We start from the raw sequence: 25,163 nt of genomic DNA, 5'->3' as shown, positions 1-25,163 counted from the left end.
TAATAAAATATTTAAAAATGGGAGTTTTAACATCTGATGAAATATTTTGAAAATATTTTTCACTAAAGCAGTAATATTGAGGGAAACTGTGTCCTTCATGTTAAAGTTAACTTAGGTTCTCACTGAAACATTTTAATTGTGGTAAAACACACACACACACACACACACACACGATATAATGTGTTTAAAAACCCCCACATGATTGTGCTTCACTTGTGTTTTATTTTTAATCTTGATTTTATACTTTTTGATTCAGTGACTTAAAGTTGTGAATTCAGGTTCAGTATATTTTGATACTTAGTTTTTAGGTATGATAGCTAAAATGCTACCTTTCAAAAAACAAGTAGATTCAAATGGAAGTATATTGTTGGGGACCTCAACAGTTTTTACAACTGCTGTTTAGAGTTTGTCTTCATGTTCAAAATGTTTGGTATTTAAATGTCTTACTAATCACAATAAACTTAGCCCTTACATTAGTTAATATTCATGCATAGTACTGGTTTGGTGTGAGGTTAACTGTTAAAAGTGAACATAAATTTTTATTTTATTTGGATTCCTACTGTATTCGATGTTTTGTTTTTGTTTGTTTGTTTTTTGTTGTTGGTTGACTCATCACAGTTGATTAGATAGCCATGGTTTTACTTCACAATGTAACTGATAAAGTTTGTGTATTAAGAGTGACATATTTGCATTGACAGTTTTTGCTTTTTGTTGTTACTTATAACTATATTATTGGATTATCTTCAGTCTGACAATTCTTTGGAGGAATGATACTCACTAGGAATAAGTGCTTACTAATAATCTATAACATGGATTAGCAGTGATACCCTCACTTGGTCCATCTATCAGATAGCCCCTTCTCACAAGGGAACCTATTGAATATGTCATTCTCCCTATACAGTTTTTACTCTAGCTAATTCTAGGTAAATTATTAGTTCACTCAGGTGAGCTCTCATACATCACAATTTGGCACAGGTTGCTGGCTGTGCTCAGAGGGAACAATGAAGTGAAGGGTAACTGTCTGCTTAATTTCATTCTGGAATTCCACACATGACAAGATATGAATCCCTGGGTGACAGGAAAACACCTGACACATGGACCGATTGGAACTACCAGTGCCCATGAATACTGGAACAATTATTTTTATTAAGTGCCCTCCTATTTTTTTTTTAGGTAAGTGATAATCTCTACATTTCATTGGAAAATATATTAATGGACTTTTGTGACCCCACTTAGGGGATTTAGGCTGTATTATGATGACAGGAACTATGTAAATCTCATCCTTGCTCTCCTAGTTCTTAGCATAAGACCTGACACAGATTACTATGGGTAATTTGTTGGATGAGTGACTGAGACTGACCTAATTCAACTAGAGGACTTTTATTAAAAAGTAATAAGATAAATATTTGGCTAGATATATATATATATTTAAATGTAATATTGAAAAGATAAGTATTAAAAGAGTCTATTGAAAAATAAAAGGGTTGGTTATTTATGCAGAAAAATATGGCAATACAGTGATATGTACTATGGAAGCAAATAAACGGTGGGAAGATAAGTTTGTAGGTATCACATTGACCTGTGACTCATGATGGTATCGCTGAAGTTTTGATGAAAGGAATCAAGAGGGGAAAAAGGAACAAAACTTAAGTGTTTCATTTAATTGTTAGGACTGGGTATTGGAACGTACCAGTAAGTGTGAAAATGAGCTTTTAAATGTTTTTAGAAAGTTGATGTAAACATGTATTTCCAGGTATAGAATAGTATTTTTTAAAATATTGTCATACTTCAGTTTCAGATGCAAGGTAAGCATGTGTTAGAATAGCTTTCACACATTTTATTTGTAATAAAGACAAATATTTGTTATCTACGATGTATTTTTTGCAAAAGTAATGGAAGTTATTTCTTACTAGTTTTTTTTCAGTCTGATTTGTAACTGATTTTTGAACATTTTTCTCACAAGACATGCATGTTATTCAATTATGAGTGGTATACTTAAGTTGTTTTGGGGAATACTATATATTTGATTTTGGAAGTGAGTTCTCAATGTATATGGGTTAATATAACTGCTGTGAGGACAGGAAACTTTGTTTTGAGAGATTCATGCACTAGTTCTTGAATACTAAACATTTTAATGTTCTCTCTTCTGCTGCTTGTAAGCACAGGCTCAGATTTATTAGATCATCTCCCCAAGTGACAGTAATGTTACTTCATGTCAGTAAATTTTCTGAATGTTTTCAAAGTCCACATTTTTGTACAGTTGGTTACTTAATTATTTGCTCAATGTAGTCATTTTTGTTGACTATAGAGTCTATACAGGTTATGTGGACAGGGATATGGAGGAGGCAGAGCTGGGGCTAAATTCTAAATTTTCATAAAAATTCTTTGATTTGAATGCAAATATTTCAGTTCTTTGCACTTCATACTAGTGTTCATCATCTGTTAATGCCCTTAAATATATTTTTATTTTGTCAATTAGAAGAATCAAAAATGGAAATATGAAACATAACCATATATATGTTTAACAATCAATTTACCTATATAGAGCAGATTATCTGATTGGTAAAGAGAAAAGTTATCTAATTGGTAAAGTTGTGCTGCTCAGTACTTTCTAGCCTTCTCTGATCCTCAAAAGAGATGTGCAAACAAGTGAGGATAAATATGAATAATGGTGGAACCAGGTGAAATAAATACATTCAAATTAAGATAAAATGAAGTGTCATGGTATACAGTCAACCCTCAATTAAAGAACCCAAGAGCTATAAATTATAAGCCTAATTGGACAGGTCTACTACCTTAAGTAGATCATACTTTAAATGTTTAGAAAGTTGTATCTTACTTGGATTTTAGAATTACTTCAGGATATTAAAAATAGTACATATCCAGAGTCAGGAATTAATTTAGGATATAAAAAGGCTGATTGTGTCTTAGTACTTACACAGTACTAATAAATTTAATATTGCTATCACTAAATGAAAGCCTTTTTTTTTAATGTGTGGGGTCTGATGAATTTATAATCTGTGCATTCAGAATCTTTGGACTAATTACATAAAATAATGAATTTTTCAAACAATTTCAGAACTATTACTATAAGTATAGTATTAACTGACATTATCAGCAAAACAATACTCATTTAAATTCTGTATACTTGGACAAAAAAAATCATAGGGCTGCTTTTTCCCTTAGCAAAAGAAAATTTTTGAATAATATTCTAAAGGGAAACCTTTAGAATAACTAGTGTGAAATAAGTAACAAGCATACTTGACAAATTGAGATCTTTTAAATTTGTGCCAATGCTATTAAAGACTGAATACAAAGCTATAATTTCATGATGGGAAAAGTGATAGTGTAGAATAGATTGCCCCTAAGTCATCCCAAATCTCTCACTTTTGCAAGAGCAGAGTAATATTTAACTGGCCTAGGTTTCAAATCTTTTTCTCATCTAGTGCTTATTCAAATGGAGATATAGTAGGTTGTAGAGAAATAAGCAACAAAAGGAAGATAATCCAGGGAAGGAGTAAATGTGGGTAACATCCTGAATGATAGCCAGTTATACTATTTAAAACTAGAGGTCCGGTGCACCAATCTGGACATGCTCTGGAGCCCTGCAGAGGTCCCTCCAGCAAAGTGAAGGCAGTGCCGGCAGCCAGTGTAAGGAAGGCCCATTCTTGCATGAATATTCATACATCAGGCTCTAGTATAGGATAATTGTATATTTTACTATTGTTAAATTATATTCAATGTTTAGCAGGTATTTGAAATGGGTTACTTGGGACTCATTGGTGTAAGATTTTTATTCTAGAATTAAGTTAATAAAGTGACCAATTAAACCCAGAATTTTTTTAGTTCAATAAAGAAGTTTTTACAATTGGAAAGAAAGCATTCTTTTTAGCGATCTAAAGCACCACATGACTCACATTTTAATAAAAAACAGTTGGAAAATATTTCTAAATATTTACATAGATTACTATGGTAAGTAAGTGAAACATATTTCAAAATTGTGTTTTAATTCCATTTGAATTTGCCATATCTGGATCCCAAAAGTAATTTCAATTATTTAAGAGTATTTGTGAATGTCAGTTTAAAAACTAAAAGCTTGCCAAAACCGGTTTGGCTCAATGGATTGAGCATCGGCCTGTGGACTGAAAAGTCCCTGGTTCCGGTCAAGGACATGTACCTGGGTTGTGGGCACATCCCCAGTAGGGGGTGTGCAAGAGGCAGCTGATTGATGATTCTCTCTCATCGATGTTTCTAACTATCTATCTCTCTTCTTCTCTGTAAAAAATCAATATAATATATTTTAAAAAATAATAAAATAAAATAAAAACTAAAAGCTCTTCATTACCAATTAGGGGATCCAGAAAGAGCATCTACATTAGATACTGCAAAAAACCGTTCTCTCCCAACAAGGACATAAGAATAGAGGCTTTTAGCCTACTCCAACCTTGCTTTATTTTATTCTGTATTCTTTACTATAATACTTATCAGTTGAATGGCCTTGGTCAGAATATTTAACTTTGGAACTGCAGTGTCTACATTTATAAAATATTAAATATCGTATTAGATAAAACAAAATATATATATCGAAGGTACTTTGTAACAAAATTTAGTTGTTGAATTTAATGTGCCTAAAATTGTCAATGATACACATTAAGGGTTGGTGATGTCATACTTACATTTGAAAATATATAGTTATAGTAATTTTAGTAATTTTTCTTATTTGGGAGTTAATAAAATAGGGTGACTTGGTTTTTAAGAATTATGTGAAGTTCTAACTGCTAAATACTATGTTTAAAAGTCAAGTTTGTGGTGAAAGCTGGGAATGAAAAACTGGTATTCAAAAATGTTACAGTGTATCTGAGTCAGGAGATAGGAATGAATTTTCATTTAATTTTGTAATAGAGATACTATCTGAAGTTCACTTTTTATTAAATGTGCATGAATCAAGGGAAATTGTAACTACTATTTTAATACTTCTATTTTAAAACGTTTAAGTTTTACAATATGACTTTTTGCCTATTTTAAATAAGTAGAATTTTTGTTGTTGATGTTTTGCCCCTTCTTGAAGGTTTTGGTTCCTTTAATAGGATATTTTTATATTTATATAGAATAAAGATGGTGCCCGGCCAGCATGGCTCAGTGGATAGAGTGTCGACCTATGGACTGAAGGGTCCCGGGTTCAATTCCTGTCAAGATTACATGCCTGGGTTATGGGCTTAATCCCTAGGAGGGGAATGTTCAGGAGGCAGCCGATCAATGATTCTCATTCATCATTGATGTTTCTCTCACTCTTCCTCTCCCTCTCTGAAGTCAATAAACATATTTTAAAAAATAAAGATGGTAAATGTCTATATTGTTGGTTAACAATACTGAGTATTTTTGTTTTAGCACCTTTCAGAGTCAGAGCTTACAAATGTTCATCCTTTTCTCCTCCAGATATTTTTTTCCCATAGAGAATAGACGCCGTTGTTGAGATCTGACTGGGGTTATTCTTTTCATAACTCATGCAAATTAAAGCTGGAGTGCTAAGGTGATATCTTGAGAGCAAGAAGGGTGTTAGTATAATGCTACAAAAGCAGTGAATCAAGTTTGCGATACTTCTAGCTTGCTATTGAATGACATACTTCAATCACATAGTCCTTGTACATTGTAGAAATTAGGATATGCAAATTTAAGAACACTAAAATTGTTTGAAAAGCCTAATTTTTATTACTTTGCAGATGTTCCATTTAAGCCCACCTCTTCCATAGCCATAGCTGGAGCTGTAATTGGAGCTGTCCTTGCACTTCTCATCATTGCTGTCTTTGTGACTGTGCTGCTGACTCCTCGAAAAAAGAGACCATCCTATCTTGACAAAGTGTAGGTAACTTTTTTGCCTGTGTTCAACTGTGAATATTCTTTATAGTTACTCATATGGAAAGTGACAGGGACAAAAGTACATAAAGGTATTGTTAGATCTTTTTTGTGAGGACCAGGGTTTCATCAGAATGTCTCAAATTACATCTCAGTAAATAAACTGTCAAGGGGCAGCTGGAAACAAGTAGGTTAGATATATTTTTCATCTACAATACACTACATTAGACGTCTTTCCACATCATAACCTAATAGCTCTCTATGTCATCCTGCCTTCTGAATAAAAGTGTAGCTCTTAATGAAGTAGTTGGAAGATAGATAATAAAAAAATATATTAGTTTAATTGCTTCTTTAGATTATATATGCCTGTCTTATGTATAAATATGATTTAACTTTCAACTGACAGTAGTTATTAAACACATCAAATTTTAAAACTTTTATTCTTAAAGAATTTTGCTTTTGGTGAATTATAAAATGGGCATTTTTTCATTTAAATAGAAAGCAATGATTTTGGCCTAATCATTGAGATAGTATTATAAAGCAGAAGTTGCACTTTGCTGTAGAATCAAGACTGTCTCTCACCCGGCCAGTGCACAGTGGTTGGGCATCAACCCATGAACCAAGAGGTCACAAATTTGATCACCTGGTCAGGTCACATCCCTGGATTATGGGCTTGATCCCAGTAGGGGGCATGCAGGAGGCAGCAGATTGATGTTTCTCTCCTGTTGATGTTTCTAACTCTGTCCCTATCCCTTCTTCCCTCTCTAAAATCAATGAAAATATTTATTTAAAATTAAAATACTAATGTTTCAATTTATCTAATTCCATCAACAGCTTTGTTGCTTCATCTGTAAAATGAGAATTACTTGTCCTACTTCCTCACCTGGTTATGATGAAAGAATAAGATAATTTTTATAGATTCTGAAGTTCTATACAGATGGCATTATTTTTTGTGTGTTATTACAGTTTTTACATTAGGACTGGCTCTCAAAGAATGGATTTCTTCTGTTTTTATAACATGTTTTGCATATGTTTCTAATCTGGCACAGTTATAGCACTGATCTTTTGCTTTGAAGACATTTGAGAGTTAATTTCCACTTTATCATGATCAAATTAGTGGTATAAACATGAACAACTCACATGACCTCCATAAGCCTCTGTTTTCTCACCTAAATGACCTATGACATCTTGGAGCTATAAAGTTGCTGATATTTTTTTATATATATTATTGATTTTTTACAGAGAGGAAGAGAAAGGGATAGAGAGTTAGAAATATTGATGAGAAACATCAGTCAGCTGCCTCCTGCACACCCCCCACTGGGGATGTGCCCACAACCAAGGTACATACCCTTGACCGGAATCGAACCCAGGACCTTTCAGTCCCTAGGCCGATGCTCTATCCACTGGGCCAAACCGGATTCAGCAAGTTGCTGATATTTTTATTAGATGAAAGAAAGTAATTTAGATAATAGGACCATAAAATACTCTTTCAGTGCAATACATGTAAGATGAGTTTTATAATGTTTAAGTGACTAGGAAGTGGTTAACTTCATCTTAGTTTCCAAATTATCTCAGGATTTTCTATAATTTCAAAACAAAATTTACTAATAGAATAGTAAATCCCTGTAACCACTGTATTTATTATTTGAATTCTTTTCATTTAAAATATGATTTCATGCCCTCATTAAGAAGTTTATTAGCCTGTAATTTGTAATTACTTTGGCCTCTATAGTTTTCATACTCTTTATTTTTTAATATGTCTTCAAAAATGCAGAAAGCTACAAAGATATATTTAATTTTATTGTAAGTTGACAGTGTTTAAAATTGTGTTAATGATAATATTGTGTGTGTTGGTTTTTTAAAAAAAATAGATTTGGTTATTTTGCAAAAAAAATAACTTAAGGTCCCTTTGTTTATTGCAGGTTGAAAGATTTCTAATGGTCTTTAGATTGAAAATATTAATTTGCATTGTGAATATTCTAAGAGTGTCTATGCTTTTAAAAATTAGTTTTGGAAGTATTTCCAAATACAATCTAAACTTTTTTTCATTATCATTGTCAACTATAGTCTTTTAAATCACTTTTATGACACTTTAGGGGCAAGTACCTTCCATTACATACATGTTTTACAATCTTTAAAATGTTGGTAGGCATGTAGATGTAAAAATATACAATTCATAAATAAATTGGCCATGGACTATATTGCTTGCTTAGTAATAATTTGAAGAATTATTTCTATTTGAGTTCCTTTTTTAAATATGCAACTATTAGATTGTTTTTAGCATTGAAATCTTTAAAACTTAGTTTATTTTCTTTTTTTAAAAAAATATATTTTATTGATATTTTACAGAGAGGAGGAAGGGAGAGAGAGAGAGTTAGAAACGTCGATGAGAGAGAAACATTGACCAGCTGCCTCTTGCACACCCCCTACCAGGGATGTGCCCACAACCAATGTACATGCCCTTGACCGGAATTGAACCTGGGACCTTTCAGTCCGCAGACCGCTCTACCACTGAGCCAAACCGGTTTCAGCTAAAACTTAGTTTATTTTCCATTGATGATAGGTCAGTGGAAATCTAAGAGCAAATTAAATATATAATGTACAGTGTTATATAAGTGCTAGTATGAGGAAAATATCCTCAAAAATTAAGAGAACTGTGATTGTTTTTCCCCTTCTCTTTTTTATTTTTGCTAAATGTGGCAGTCACAATTTTTAACCTTTTTAATGCAGGATTGACCTACCGCCCACACATAAACCACCGCCTATGTATGAAAAACGATCCCCCCGTTTGCCTCAAAAAGACCTTCTATATCAGGTAAGTGTTCATGAGTGCACTTAAAATAAAACGAAATAAAATAAAAAAATACTAATCAGTATATATCATTTGTTTCAAAATATTATCTAGTCATGGTATATTAAACATTGCATTAATAATCCTATCTAATAAAAGAGTAATATGCAAATTGACCATCACTCCAACATACAAGATGGCTGCCCCCATGTAGACACAAGATGGCCACAACAAGATGGCCAGCAGGAAAGGCAGTTAGGGGTGACAAGGCCAGCAGAGGAGGGAGGTTGGGGGCAACCAGGTCTGCAGGGAAGGGCAGTTGGGTGGATCCAGGCCTGTAGGGGCGAGGAGTTGGGGGTACCAGGCCTGCAGGGGAGGACAGTTAGGGTTGACCAGGCCTGCACTGGAGGGCAGTTAAGGGCAAACAGGCTGGCAGGGGAGCAGTTAGGCATCAATCAGGCTGGCAGGGGAGTGTTGAGGTGGTGATCAGGCTGGCAGGCAGAAGCGGTTAGGGGCAATCAAGAAGGCAGACAGGCAAGCAGTTGGGAGCCAGTAGTCCTGGATTGTGAGAGGGATGTCAGGCTGCCCATTTCTGGGATCAGGCCTAAACAGGCAGTTGGGCATCCCTCGAGGGGTCCCAGATAAGCTGGGCTGAGGGACACACACCCCTGTGCAGGAATTTTGTACACCGGGCCTCTAGTCTATACATATAAAGAGCCAGAGTCCATAACTTCCAAAATGACTGAAGGGATAACCAAACACCAGGCTGCATGCACAGCAGGCCTGGGTGAGCAAGGACTGGTGAGCAGGCTGAACTACCTCTCAGAGAGAGAGAGAGGCGGGGCTGATAAGCAGCCATCCCAGGGGTACAAGAGCTGATCAGCCCTTGCCTCTCTCTCTCAGAGAGATCAGTAGTTCAGCCCACTTGCTAGCAGCCTGGGCCAGCTGCTGATTAGCCCCACCACTCTGATCAGACCTGGAGATAGGCCCAGAGACTCTGACTGGCATAAAAACCGACCAATCAGAACTTAATCTGAGTGAACTCCGAAGGCAGAACCTAAGGTGGGGGCTGAGGAAGGGTTTTAAAGGCAACAGCTATTTGGTGTAAGGTACATATAAGAAAGTAGCTCAATTTTTTAATGACTGGTTTGGCGGTATAGTACATAGGGTTGGCTATCAGTCCAGATATAGAGATTATGTATTTCTGTCTGCCAAAAGCATCTCCTCCTACTGAAAAAGGCACCCCCCCACACACCATTAAACAATCCTATTCTGTATAACCTACCTATACTAATAAAAGGGTAATATGCTAATTAGGCTGGGTTGACCAGTCATCTTCTGGATGTCCAACTTCCTTCCAGACAAAACCATGGTGGTGAGGGCTGAGGTAAAGGCAGTTAGGGGTGATCAGGCTGGCAGGGAAGGGCAATTGGTGGTAACCAGGCCAGCAGGGGAGAGCAGTTAGGGGCGATCAGGCAGGCAGGCAGGTAGTTGAGGGGTTAGAAGCTAGTGGTTCCAGATTGAGAGAGGTGTGTCCGAATGCCGGTTTAGGCCCGATCCCTGTGGGATTGGAGGGATCGGGCCAAAAACTAGCAGTTGGACATCCCCCAAGGGGTCCCTGATTGGAGAGGGTTCAGGCTGGGCTGAGGGAACCCCCTCCCCTCTGTTCACGAATTTCATGCACTGGGCCACTAGTATATAATAATTTCTCTGAAACACTTAGGTGATCAAATTTTGTTTACAAATTGGTAAGAAAAAAAACTAATGGCCACTGTAGCTAAGACAAATCAAAAGTATATTAGAAGTACAATTTTTTATTAAAAGTATAGTTGAAGACATTGTTAATACAGTTTTATTGACATAGAGATTCATGATAAATATGCATTTTATATAAAAATGTAAAAATGTTGAATATCTTTAATAGGATATGATAAAGAGCTTTTTCTCCTATGGTAGGAATTTTGCTTCTTTTTCAATATATTCAAGGTCTAAATTTTAGTTTTTATTTATTTAGCAACAATGGGTTTATATTCAAATTTAATAGCCTGGGTATTTATTGAGCTCCTTATTACATTCACCATAATTTTAAAAATTTCTTTTAGATTTAGTTTACAGTAATTCATGTGAAAGTATTGATCCAGTGCTTCTATCTTGTTCTATCCCTAGATTAATATGCTCTACTTGGCAAAGTTTAAATCATCAGAATATTTGATTACTTTTATTCTTACCTTTAGATTTTTTGTTTTGTTTGTTCATTTTCCTCTATCAACCATGTGTCCTGTTGGTGCCCTAACTCTAAATTGGGGTTTTATTATCTGTAGGAGTGTTCTATAATATTTTATTCCTAAAATATGCCCTGTATCTTCAACTTGAATAAGACAAATAACTTGCCTATCAATTACTAGTAATTTATTTAGCATGGTAGAAAAACTCCAAGGGAATATATCTGTTAAGATATTTTTGGTTTCTGTTTCTTTGTTGACCATGTAGTCAGTGTACTGCCCCAGTATGGGGCAGGGAGTAGAATTCCCTGGCAGTTGCACCCATAGACAATGGCACCAGCTTTGTTATCTTACACACGTCCAGTATCCTAGGGGTGAATACATGCCATCTTTTCTGATCTTGATTCAACATAAAGAATGTAGCCTCACATTTCTTTATGGAAATAATTGAACTTAACAACTAGTGTGAAAGTGAACAAAATGTTTAGCTATAGCTATTAACATCTACAAGAAGATAGCTGTCGTCCTCTCTCCACAAAGCTGGCAAATGTCCAAAGGATTTCTAGGTTCAATTTTGGGAACGTTGTTAGTAAATTTTAAGACAATTTTAATTGCATATATTTTTATTCTTCTCTATAAAATCAATTGATTTTATAACTTGTTATTAAATAATTTCAAATTAAATATTTATAAAAGCTTGTGAATTGGAAAAAATCATTTGGCTCAGATCAGGTATCCTGGGTTTTAGTAAAGAAAATATGATTGCTATAAATATAGATACTGCTAAATAAAGACAAAAGGAAGACTTTTTGTTGTTTGTTTGTTTTTTAATTTGAGCTGGCTAAGGTAAAAACTTCAGGTTTTAATATCCCTGAAGTCAGAGAAGGCTTCCTGGATGGATTGATTTTAGACTTAGGAGTTTTTGAAGCATGTGATAAAATTGTTGATTAGAGTAATTTCACTTGTAGTAAACTGGATAATCAAAAGCATAAACTGGGGTGGAAATGAAGAGTTCTCTGTTAAAGTAATGGACATTTTAGAAAGAAAATTGATGGAAGAGCACCTGCAATGGTTAACAACATTGAGCTTTGGGAATCAGAGACCATTTAAGAATATTGTGACTTTGTCCTCATTTATAAAATTAAGAAGATGAAAACATAATTCTTTGTTTATTTTCCTCTGCTAGCTGTAAAACATTCTATAAAATATTACTAATGGAAAACTAGTAACTATCATTCTGTCTAGGAAAGTCAGAACTTGTGTTAACTCAGAACTTAATACTATAAAGCTTTTAAGAAAAATTTAGACTAAACTCATTATCATCAGCAATATAATTTATGACTCATGCATTATGTCATATCTTTACTGTATGTCTGTGATTTAATTAATATTGTGATATCAAAATATAAATCACATATAACTGGTTTTTGGTTACTAAGAAATAAATATGTAAATGTGTAATTACTATCTAATTAGTTTCATGCCAGGATAGCATGTTGAAATAATAAATGTCTCCTAATGTTCCACTTTACTAGACAACATGTCAACTTCAAACTAATTCCTACTTGAAGCCATTAGCCCTCAGCCTCAGAAGTAGGCCTAGTGACCTAACAAGCCAGGCCATGCTCCCAAATGTTCTATCTGTGCTTTTCTATTAGTAAGAAACCACAACAGGAAGCAGTTTCTCACTACCCACATTTGTCTGCCCTGCTTAACCATTGCTTTTGTGGTAATAGTGCCAAATTCATCCCTGACAATTTTTTGTTCTAAATATCAGGAGAAGGAGGCCTGATATTGTGAATAGTTCCTTGAGTGGGAATATTTCTGTATTGCTGAGATAATGCATGAAGGTATGCGTAAGTATACTATATAATAAAGAGGTAATATGCAAAATAACCATCACTCCAACACACAAGATGGCTGCCCTCATGTGGTCAAAGATGGCCGCTCCCATGTGGACACAAAATGGCCACCACAAGATGGCCAGCAGGGGAGGGCAGTGTGGGCAATCAGGCCAGCAGGGGAGGGCAATTGGGAGGGATCAGGCCTGCAGGGGAAGGCAGTTAGGGGTAACTGGGCCAGCAGAGGAGAAAAGTTGCGGGGGATCAGGCCTGAAGGGGATGGCAGTTGGGGGGGACCAGGCCTTCAGGGAGGGCAGTTGGGGACAACCAGGCTGGCAGAGTAGGACAGTCAAGGGTGACCAGGCCTGCAAGGTAGGGCAGTTAAGGGTGACCAGGCTGGCAGGGAGGGCAGTTAGGGGTGACAAGGCTGGCAGGAAAGGAAATTAGGGGTGACTGGCCAGCAGGGGAGAGAAGTTAGGGGTGACCAGGCTGGCAGTGGGGGGCAGTTGGGCATCAATCAGGCTGGTATGGGAGTGGTTAGGGGGTGATCAGGCTGACAGGCAGAAACAGTTAGGGGCAATCATGCAGGCAGGCAAGCAGGCAGTTGGGAGCCAGCAGTCCTGGATTATGAGAGGGATGTCCCAGATTGGAGACAGTGTTGGCTGGCCTGAGGGACACACACACCCTGCATCCTCCATGCATGAATTTTGTGCATGGGGCCACAGTGAGGGAAATAAAAAGGAATGTCTTGCATGTAGTCAAAAAGTAATTAAAAACTATCACCAGATTGTCAGGATTTTTTGTAATAATTCTATAAAGGTGAAATTTAATTTACTGTAGGAAACAGATACTAACTCATGACATTAAAATGTATTTTAACTTCTTACTATGTTGTATTTTCTTAATATTATTTATTTAATACTTAAGTATATTCTTGGTACCAAAAAAATCAAGTACTACAGAAATTTATAAAGTAAACTGTGAAAGTCCTCCTTTATTTATCCATCCCCTAATATATCATTTTCTTCCTCAGAGATTACCAGTGTGATCTCAGACTTCTCCCACAAATTTACTTTCATGTATATATCATTTATATTTAAATCTACAAATATTTTTTTTAAATATAAATGTAGTCATAGAATACATATAGTTCTAGAAATTGTTTTTCCCACTCTGTTAAAGATCATTGTTTTTCAGAGTGGCCAATGTTACCACCTTTATTAGAATCCTTTGTGTTATTGAAAATGAAGATTTTTTAAGACAATTTCAGGCTTACTAAATCAGAATCTCTGGGCTGGAGGCAGAGCAGTTTGCCTAGCACATCAGGTGAATTTTAATGCACCTTCAAGCTTGAGATATATTGCTACTTCTGTATCCATTTTAATGGCTGAGGAAGTATTCCATCATGTTGACATACCACAAATTACCTACCTATTTTCCTAGGTCGTTTCCAATATTTTTTTACAACTATAATTGTTTCAGTAAGGATGCTTCTATATACTTTATAGTACGCATGTATTCATAAAATATATGCAAAGAGTTGGTATAATTTTTTTAACATGTAAATAGGTGCCATAGTGCTGGCCAAACTAGCTATATCAATTTATATTCCTACTAGAGGCCTGGTGCACAAATTCATGCACAGGTAGGGTCGCTAGGCCTGGTAGGCTATCAGGACCGATCAGGGTCAGGCCAGTCGGTGCTGGACTGATCAGGGCCTGCCAGCTTAGGGGAGGGATGGGAGGAGGGACCACAGAAGGTTGGCGGGCTGGGGAGAGGGACTGTGGGAGGTTGGCTGACCATAGGAGGTTGGTGTGGGAGTGCAGTGACCACCAGGGGTTAGCTCCTGGGCTGAGCGTCTGCCCCCCTGATGGTCAGTGCGCATCATAGCGATTGTTCGACTGATTGTTCTAGTCATTAGGCCATAAGGATTGCTTAGGCTTTTATATAGAGAGATAAATAGTGCAGTAGTCCCCCTTATCCATAGTTTCTGTTATCCAGGGTAAGCACATTTCAAAAATATTTAATAGAAAATTCCAGAAGTAAACAATTCATAAATTTTAAATAGTGTGTCTTTCTGAGTGTGGTAATGAAACTTCCTCCTCCTCCCCGCCTTCACCTGGGACATGAATTATTTCCTTGTCAAATGTATCAACTCTGTCTAAGCAACTCCCCCTTTAGTCACTTGGTAGCCATCTCAGTTATCAGATCAGCTGATGTATCACAGTGCTTACGTTCAACTAGCTCTTATTGTACTTAATAATTTCGATATGTTGTTATAATTATTTTATTATTAGTTATTGTTGTTAATATCTTACTGTGCATAATTTATAAAGTAAACTTTATCATAGATATGCATGTATAGGAAAAATATATAATATGTATAAGTTGTGAAACTATCCGTGATTTCAGGCATCCACTGGATATGGGGGTCTTTGAACATATGCCCGATGGAAAAGGGGGGGATTATCTATCTTAAAACCTCTTTCCCTCTCTAATAGTATCCCCCATGATAATGGGGGAAGTGGGTTTTGTGTATACTAAAATTAATTTCCCTCTCTAATATTGTTTAATAGAACTTTTTTTATTTTGCAAGTCATTTAAAAGCTGTGTAGATTACTTGATGAAGCTTTATAATTGATTGCCTATTTGTTGTTCTGTAACCTACCTATTTGCTAAATTTGGGTCCTCAAAATTTAAAAGTATAAAGTGATCCTAAGGCCCAAAATATGAGAACTACTGCTATAGACTATAAGCAATGCTTGACACAATGTAGGTATCTAATAAACATTTTTGAATGACTCAGTAGAAGAAAGAATCAATCCCCTATTCATATTCTCTTTAGTCTATGACCTGTGAAAATTTCTACAGTGCTTATTCTAAAATATTCTTATCCCAGAGACTAGTATATTTTAGTATATTTAAGGTTAGTATGTTAATTTTATGTATCAAATATGAATATATCTTGTATGAAAAATAGAACAAGAGACTCTATACAAATATTCCAAAAATGATGGCAGTGACTATCTTTGTATTAGATTTTTAAGTGAATATCATGTTTTATGTTATATTTTTCTGTAGTTTTTGAGTTTTGTACAGTGGTTTTTCTCTCCTCTGTCAGTGGCTTTTTAGCATAGGATAATACAGATCTCTTGAGAACCTGAATTACTGGACTGAAATGTTTAATCAGTCAGACTGGAGTTATGTCAGTAGTTAGCACAATTTATTGTCTGGAAAAAATATGACCCCCTGCTAATAATTCACTGTCATATATCACATTCCTTAGTACATTTTTGTAAATGTTCATGGTGGATTCTTATGAAGGAAGATTGTTTTTACTTATTTTACTTCGAGTAGATAATACATACAAAAACAATATGAAAGAGTAGTCTAATGTATAACTCCCATTTCCATTCCTATTTACCCTACACAAACCACCTCCTACAGAAAAATCACTTTCTTATTGGTCTTAATATTGTCTGTTTAAACATAGACAAGGGAACACACATATACACACACACATTTTTTCTTACACAAAGTTAATGTTCTGTGAGCAAGAAAGTTTGGATGAAATAGTGGTTTAAAAACTAACTAGAGGCCCAGTGCATGAATATTGTGCACTCAGCAGGGGGGCGGGGGCAGTACCCCCAGCCCAGCCTGCACCCTCTCCCAGTCCAGGAGCCCTTGGGAGGTTGTTTGACTGCAACAGAGAAGGAAGAGGCTCCCCCACTGCCACTGCACTTACCAGTCATGAGCCCAGCTTCTGGCTGAGTGGAGCACCCCTGTGAAAGCACTTTGACCACCAGGAGGTGGTCAATGTGTGTCATAGCAATTGGTCATTCCACCATTCAGTTGATTTGCATATTAGTCTTTTATTATATAGGATAAAATTGAAATAATATATTAAAGTGAAAGATGCAACATTTGAAGTATAAAGGATTGATATTTTTACTAAATCAAAGCTCTGACTAATCATCTATAAAAATAAAGACGTAATACACTTATTAGGCCAGATGTCCTTCCAGATGTCCTTCCAGGACAAAGCCAGGGCTGCAGCCATAGGATCGAGGCAGTTGCAGTGGCTGCAAAGGCCTACTCTTGCACGAATTTCATGTATCAGGCCTCTAGTATATAATAGAAGCCCAACTACCAAAACAACAGAACAACCAGAACAATCAGAGACCAGAATGACCATCCAGCCGGGCCTACTCCCCAGTGGGATCCCCAACCCATCCAAGGCCCCCATCAGGGCAGACCAACTGGCCCCCGCCTGTGCACCAGACCTCTATTCCTATATAACAAAAGGGTAATATGCAAATTGACCCTAATGGTGGAACAACCGGAACAGCTGCTCAACCAGTCACAATGAGATGCACTGACTGCCTCTCTTTCCCTTTCCTTGGCCAACAGGCTCCAATTGCCTGATGGTGAATGGGGAACTGGGGTGGGTGGTAGTGGGGAGTGGGGTTGGTGAGTGGGTAGAGCAGCCCACTTCTCGGTCCCTTTCCTCAGCCATCAGGCTCTGATTGTCCAATGGCGAACAAGGAACTGGGAGTGGATGGTGGCAGGGGGCGGGGCTGGCTGCAGGCAGCTGGGAAAGTTGGCCCTAATTACACACTAGGTCTAGGGACCATACCCACACATGAATTTTGTGGGCCAGGCCTCTAGTCTGTATATATAAAAGCCAAGCAACCAGAATGCTGGAATGACCAGAACGACCAGTGGCTATGATGTGCACTGCAGCCAGCCAACCAGCTCAATCATGGGGTGATCCTTCCCCCCAGCTGGCCCCTGCCGGATTAGGGAAGGGGCTGGCAGACTAGCCTCTGTGGTCCCTCCACCTGGCCCCCAATTGGCCTCCTTCACCACTGGCCAGCTTCTCCCCACAGCCCCACCCCTGATTGCCCCCCCTACACCCTGATTGGGGGCAGGGCTGACTGGCCAACTACCCCCAGCTTCTCCCACCCGCTGGTCCCACCACCAGTTGGCCTCCCTATCCCAATCAGGATTGGAGCTGGCCGGCCAACCTCCCACAACTCCTTCCCTCCCCCCGCCATCCCGGCCCAATTGGCCCCCATTGAGGAGGGCCGGCCAGACCTCACCCATGCACAAATTGGTGTAGTGGGCCTCCAGTCATTTTATAAATAAGAAAATAAGCCTTCTCTATAAGATCATAGAGATTAATAAATTACCATTGTTACACTCTAGAGCAATGCCTGAAACCTAGTGAACTCCATATATTTGATATTATTATTAAATTTAAAAAGTATGTAATTCTCAATAAAAATGTTGAAGAGAGCAAGCAGTGAAATTATTATAGTAGAATAATAAAACTAATACTACTTTGACTCATGTAAACTCAGCTTCTATTTCTTTTGTAAGTTATTAATACTTTTATATTAATAATTTTATATAAGCTTAGTAGTGCTTAATATGAAATAAAAATGTATGGAGTCTATATTTTTTATTCACAGTCCTGTTTTGTTTTATTTTTCACTATCATTCATTTATCAAATATTTCTTGAATGCTTAATATGTTCCAGTACTGGATATAAGAAGACAGCTGTCTATAAACCAGGAAGAGGGCCCTCACCAAAAGCCAAAATCTTAGACCAACAGGAGGCTTGTACTTCCTAGCCTTCAGAACTATTAGAAATAAATTTGTTTTTTAAGCCACCCAGTCCATGGCAATTTATTATAGCAGCCCTAACAGTAAAGACATTTTGGATACAAGTCCTTTATCAGATAGGTGATTTGGAAATATTTTTCCATTCTCTTGCTTGTCATTCTTTTAATAGTGGTTTTTGAAGGTCAGAAGTTCTTGATTTTGATGAAGTACAATTTATATGATGAAAATGTAATGCCATGCTTTATTTCTCAAATGGGGAATTAATACTTTTCTATTAGTTGCTATTAATATAGTTAATATCTTTTTATGATACATCATTTCATTTTTCCTGTGTAAATTTTATCAATAAGGAAATTTAGTGAATTCAAAGACAGTGGTAGTTTAAGAACTTTAAACAAATTCTTTCAGTTTCTATATGCTCAGGAGATAGAAAGAGTGTGAGTAATTCTCATCTCACCTTAAAAATGGGAATTAGAATGAGTTGGCCTCTAATAGTGTTTTGTGATGATCCATGGCACTGAAGTAGCCAGTTTATCTCTCTATATGTTCTATTTATATCTGTATAGCCACAGTAATTAGCACAGAGAAGAAGCTTAATAAAAAAAAATTAAATAGGACATAAGAGAATTGTATGAAGGAAAATTATTTTAGAATTATTTAGAATTATATGAATTATTTAGAATAAATTAAAATTATTCTTATTTTCAATAGAATCAAATGTGATCTAATAATCTTGTTATAATTAAGAAGATTGTGATCCAATGAATTTGATTTGCTGAAAATTGTAGAAATATTCAAAGTTTATTTTAGACTTACTGTAAATATATAAACCACTGACCTCAATTCTCATTGCTACCTGTTTCTGATTTGTGGCTCAAGTGCCTGTGTGGAGGAATTAGAACTATCTTAAGAAAGGAAAACAAAAACATGAAACTAAGTTATGCAATAGTTCCTTCACAGCTATTTCTCAAACTGATTGAATTACTTTATGGGGATTAAATGATCTAAAATAGCTAGCTTCTTCTTTTCCCCAATACTCAATACCAAAAAGAGAAAGTAGATGATTAAAATAAAAGAATTAAATGTTGGCTTTTTAAGATGTTCTGAGCATTTACACCTTTTTGTAAGACTTTAGTATAATTCCTCCTGGTGCTATCTATGCTAAAACATCCCATTTTCTTTATTTGCTTTGAATCCTTAGCACTGTTATAATAACTGATTCATTATAAAAATTACATACTATTTTTACTTTTACATGTGTATTTGTGGATCTCCTGTTTTTCAATTTTTTTTTTTATTATAAGCTTTTTAGAAGTGGAAACCATGACTATTACTGCCTTTGTAAACTTTCTTGATATTTAATAAGCTGCTGCTATTCAGAAATTGCTGTTGAGATTCAGTTATAGTGAAATTATTTATAAAATCATAGTTTCTCAAGCTTGATGAGGGTAATTGCAGAAATTTGGGGAGGGGGAAGACGGGGAGGACATCAGACATTGTCACCTCCTCCTGCATGTGTAACATTTAGGAAATTTATTTTAAACAGCTTGGAAATTATATTGCCAGCCCATCATTGTCTTTGAACAAGATGATGTAATAAAGTACCAGTCTATAATATCATTTCCAAAGAATTATCACTAGCAACTAATAATAACTGGAAACAAACCTTAATTTTTTTTTTTTAACATTACCACCAAAATATTTTTTTATAAGCCATGTTAAAGGCTGAAACATTAACTCAGATGTAATGCTAAACTTTGGGGAAGAAAACTTTTAATGGCTCAATGCTACTTGGGAATTCATGCAATAAGATATTATTATAACCATTAATTTACTTAAATTATGTTTTTTGCCTTGATTTTTAAAGAATTAAATTCAGACTATTCATACTTGAGATGCAATCAGAACATTAAATTTTGAGTGGTTTATTTGAGACCTGTGTTAAGTTCACACTGCCATCAGGGAAGTAGAAGTCTTAATTACAGGTGACTCTTGGTTGACTTATGAGTAATAGAAGTAAAAGAACTATTGACGTTTAATACAATCAGCTAAGTACAATGACATTTCCTCCCAAATTTATGAGGATCTAGTAATTTTCTTTATTTAAAAGCACTCATGATTTTATGTTTGGGGAGTGATTCCTTTTTAAGTACAGAGAAGTCTGGACAGAGAGCTGAGTTATTGTAAATTTTCAGAACAAAGCAACTAAAGTGTTTTCAGAGAATGGATTTATTCATTATTTGAACATTGTTTCACATAAGCATATCAATCTAATTTAACTCTAAATTTTGTTACTTAGTCTTGATTTTAGTCCTGGTAGATTGTCTGTATGTGTTCTTTGTTGTTTTTCTTTTTCTTATCAAGTTCTTTTGATATGTTAAAAATGAACTAAAATGAATGATAAAGGCCACATGTGGACTTAGGAGAGAAAGATGTAAATGTTATATTATTTAAGATAAATGTTACCCATACATCTAAACTTAGAGCATTCATTCACTCATTTAGTTAATTGTAGTGATTTATTTTTTCCTTTTTTTATTGTTTGAAGGATTACAAATAGTAGTACATATGTCTCCTTTTTTCCCCTTTGACCTCCCCCCAGCTTCCCCTACCCGCCTGCATATGCCTTCACCTCCCCCCTCACCCCCGTGTCTTGTATCCATTGGTAATGTTTATATGCATGCATACAGGTCCTTCAGTTGATCTCTTACAGCCCGTATCCCAACCTCCCTTGCCTTTCCGCTATAGTTTGAGAGTCTGTTCAATGGTTCTTTCTCTCTATAACTATTTTTCCCAATTTCTTTTCTTTGAAAAGTCTTGCAACTGCAAACTAGAAATAAACATATAATAACAAAAAACGTTTCAGTCCCAATTTCAGTGTCCAACAGTTCTGAGACCCAGTTTCAATGTCAAATACCCTGTTTCCCAGAAAATAAGACAGTGTCTTATATTATGTTTTTCTCCCAAAGATGTGCTAGGTCTTATTTTCAGGGGATGTCTTATTTTTCCATGCGCTAGGTCTTATTTTCGGAGGATGTCTTATTTTCGGGGAAACACAGTAGTTCCATGTACATGTGTGATTTATTTTTAAACTCCTTTAAAGTTAATTCAGTATGGAGTCTTTGGTCAAATTGATCTGAGCTAAAAGGAGAGTTACGTTGGATATTTACCTTCATGTTGTAATGTATGTAATGCCAATGAGGCCTCATGTCTGTCACAGTGCCTCACATAATAATAGAGTTTATTAGAGATAACAATTAAGTAATATCTGTTACTACCACCTGTTAACATGACGAGGAGGCTATCTCAGGTTATTGATTAATATCAGAATCGTCCTCATGTATTGGTATAGCAGTCTTATATTTATAATTTCAAGGATGAGTTACCCTTAGTCCTGATTTCACACAGTTGTACCCTAGTGTCAGTATGTACATAAGTGCATTTACCCCTAATTTTGAGATTGCTGTTTCTCTAAAAGACATTCCTAGCCCTCACTCTTATCCCCATGCCTTTTCTTCAATTCTGACCATTCTAGTAATTAAATGACTCCTATATCTTAACCTCTAAAAAAATTTCCTAAGCTGATTAGAATATCTAATTTAGATTCTAATGTACCAATGTGAACTATAGTTAAAGTATTTGTTATGTAGTCAGTTTCCAAAGTGTAATTGAAGATGGAGATCTTATTTGAAGGGCAGCCTGAGTTCTAATATTATGTAATTAGTATTTTACTTCAATTCTCTTTCATGTAGTGATGGAGTACCTAGGAAAGAGTGTAAAATATTTTTAGAAAGAGCTAGAAAACAGGTAATTGATCACTTCATTTAAAACAAAGTTCATTTGATGACAGATTTACTGAACACTTAATACAATTTTGGTTATTTTAGAATCTATTCAGATGTGTTAAATGAAATGAAATTAGAATAAATATTTTCATTAAAATAAAATTTTATGTTTGAAACCTCTTAAATATGAGGAAAGCATGTTTGAATGTACTAATTTAAGTGTTTCTAAGAGTTTATTGGCTTAAAAAACAACAATAAAGCAGAGGTCATAATTTTTTTGAATGCTACAAGTTATAAATCAGCTAGAAATACTCAGTTAATTTCAAGATGCTTATTGGTTTAGAAATTTTTAAACTACCAAAAATTAAGGAATTTTAAAAAAATCATTATATAGAAAACAAACAATAAAAGGTTTGTTATCCTTGGATAAGTTACCCTTAGTCATTTGATCTAGAGCCACAAAATTATTTCATTTTCTTACATGAGTATGGGAATCTTTCTCCCAGTCTGCCTTGGCAACTTCTCAGATGAGTTTCCATAGTTACCAAGCTACCATAGGACAAATGTTCTGTTCCTAGGATAAGAGTAGACACAGTTACCACTCTCTTTCCCCAGAGACATGTTTTCACCACCAGTTAAGTTTGGTTGTGGCAAGATCTCATGTTTATTTTGTTGATTCTTTGACACATATTCTCAAACCAAGATGTTTGTGTCCTCAGTTCTATATACAGCAATTTCCCTTTGTTTGATTTACTGAACTATGTGTAATTAGGAATGTGTGCTAGGCAAGCAGTTGACTCAGTGATTTAGTTTATGTTGCTTGCTATTGGGGACTCGGATTCTGAGAAGAAATAAGCCCCAAAGTGCTGTATGTATTTCCTGAGGGGTGTAAATTAAAAAGGCGATCATATAATTCAGATTAAGAAGCATTTTGTCTTTGAGGAATTCATTAAACCCACTGTTTGGAGGCAACAATGTATGTGGAATGGTACTTCAGTTTGAATCATGGTGCTAAATTACAAATATTTTTCAGAAATCAGTAGGCCTATGGAAATCATTGTTGTACATATTTATAATACAAAGATGTCACAATTCACATTCCTTACTTTGCGTGGTGACTAATACCAATACATGTGTAACACATTCAGGATTATCTCTTAATGAATTCTTTCAGGCCTACTTGTGTTTCAGAATACCCAGCTAGAGTTCATTTAGCCCTTCTATGATGACATGACTGCTTATCCATGATTTCCTATTGTTCCACTGATTTGGGGAGTATTCTTTTTCTTTGTAGTTTTAGAAAACAGAGCCAGGTCCAGAAAGTGAAGGTCATAGGAACATAGATTTGAATACTCAATAGAAAAAAAAAGATGTTTTCTTAGGTTTTACATATAAGTGAGATCATGTGACACTTGTCTTTCTCTGACTGTCTTATTCACTTAGCATAATATTCTCCAGGTCCAAAGTAAACTGAGGAACAAAATATTGAAGCATTCAACAGAGTGACGTATTTCAGAGGAAAGGGGGTAGGAGGGGAAAGAGATTAACCAAAGAATTTATATGCATAACCCATGGACACAGACAATAGAGCAGTGAAGACTGAGGGAGAGGGTGGGAGCAGGGTAGAGGGAGTCAATGGGGGAAAAAGGAGAGGGATCTGTTATACTTTCAACTATAAAGATAAGTTAAAAAATAAAAACATTTATTTTCACTTAAAGGATATTTCCAATAATTAGGTCTGTCTGATAATGAGGCTGATACGTAAAACAGTAGTACATAGTTCCTAATGGCCTTGTTTGAAGGACTCGGCCACCTTAGTTGTATGTTATCGGAATCATTTCTGCACTTGGAGTAATAACGTTGAATTTTAAGGCCCCTTCTCATCCTGTTCCTTGAGTCTTTTTCTCCGAAGAAAATGATATGGGTGGTAGAATGCAAAATACCATTGGTGTTACTTAGGAGCCAATGTTCTCTATAGATAATCTTAATGTGACTCTGAATGTAATATTTACAGAAAGAACATACTTTAGAGGTATCTGACTCTATAATCTCTTAATTGAGTTTCATTCCAAGATGTTACCCTTTATGCATATTATTGTCTTCATAAAAAGCAAAAATTACTTCAAAATTTTTTACTGTGTTTTGAAGAAGAAAAATATTTTCTTATTAAAATGCAAATTAATCATTTTTATGACTAGTTTACAATTATGACTTTTCTCACATAAATACCAAAACTTAAACTACACTTTGAATAATATCCTTGCAGTAGCTTTAACTATAGTGCCTATTAGATGAGATATAAACTTGCTAACCAAAATATTACATGCACATAAGTAACTTTGGAAGAATAAGAATTGTTAAAGGTCTTTAAAAGGAAATACTCAACTTTTTAATAATTCCTGTTTTAAATTCTTTGATACTTTACAGAAGATAATAATCTCAATTTCAAATGTTTGGTGGGCAGTAATTATTTAGGCCATCATTCGTATTTATTAAAAAAAAAAAAGCCATGTAAATGTATTTGTTTGAAACATTTTAAATGCCTTATCAGTGATATCTGTGCTCCCATGGTAGCTTTACTTTTAAGCAAAACTTAAGAAATTACAGGCTATATTCAAGAAAGGGTAGTTTGGCCTGGTGTGGCTCAGTAGTTGAGTGGCGACCCAAGAGGTTGCTGATTCTATTCTGGGTCAGGACACATGCCAGAATGTGGGCTCTCTCCCTGGTGGAGGGCGTGCAGGAGACAGCCAATGAATGATTCTCTCTGATCATTGATGTTTCTTTTTTTTTAATTCTTTATTTTTTAATCATCATTGATGTTTCTATCTCTCTCTTCAATTAAAATATATTAAAAGAAAGAGAAAGGTACAAATTTGAAAATTTTATATGCTTACATCTTGCAGAGATGTGAATGACATATAAACCTGGAAACCATGTGTGCCTGTGTATATACACACACCAAACTAATTGTACCACAACACAAAATGAGATGTAAAAGGTAAAAAATAATAAATTTAAGTTTGTTAAGTTAAAAGTGTTTGA

The 25,163-nt window shown here is 35.5% G+C and overlaps 1 protein-coding gene across 1 annotated transcript in view; it reads left to right on the top strand.

The window, feature by feature from the left end:
- NECTIN3 (nectin cell adhesion molecule 3) overlaps positions 1-25,163 on the top strand; it is a 118,274-nt gene that overhangs the window by 68,187 nt on the left and 24,924 nt on the right. Inside the window, exons 6-7 of the mRNA XM_036444799.2 lie at positions 5,721-5,859; positions 8,584-8,668. Coding sequence (XP_036300692.1) covers positions 5,721-5,859; positions 8,584-8,668 — 224 coding nt within the window. The remainder of the gene's footprint in view (positions 1-5,720; positions 5,860-8,583; positions 8,669-25,163) is intronic.

The sequence above is a fragment of the Pipistrellus kuhlii genome, unplaced genomic scaffold, assembly GCF_014108245.1.
Source record: "Pipistrellus kuhlii isolate mPipKuh1 unplaced genomic scaffold, mPipKuh1.p scaffold_m20_p_2, whole genome shotgun sequence".
NCBI lineage: Eukaryota > Metazoa > Chordata > Mammalia > Chiroptera > Vespertilionidae > Pipistrellus > Pipistrellus kuhlii.
This window is presented reverse-complemented; position numbering and strand designations above follow the sequence as displayed.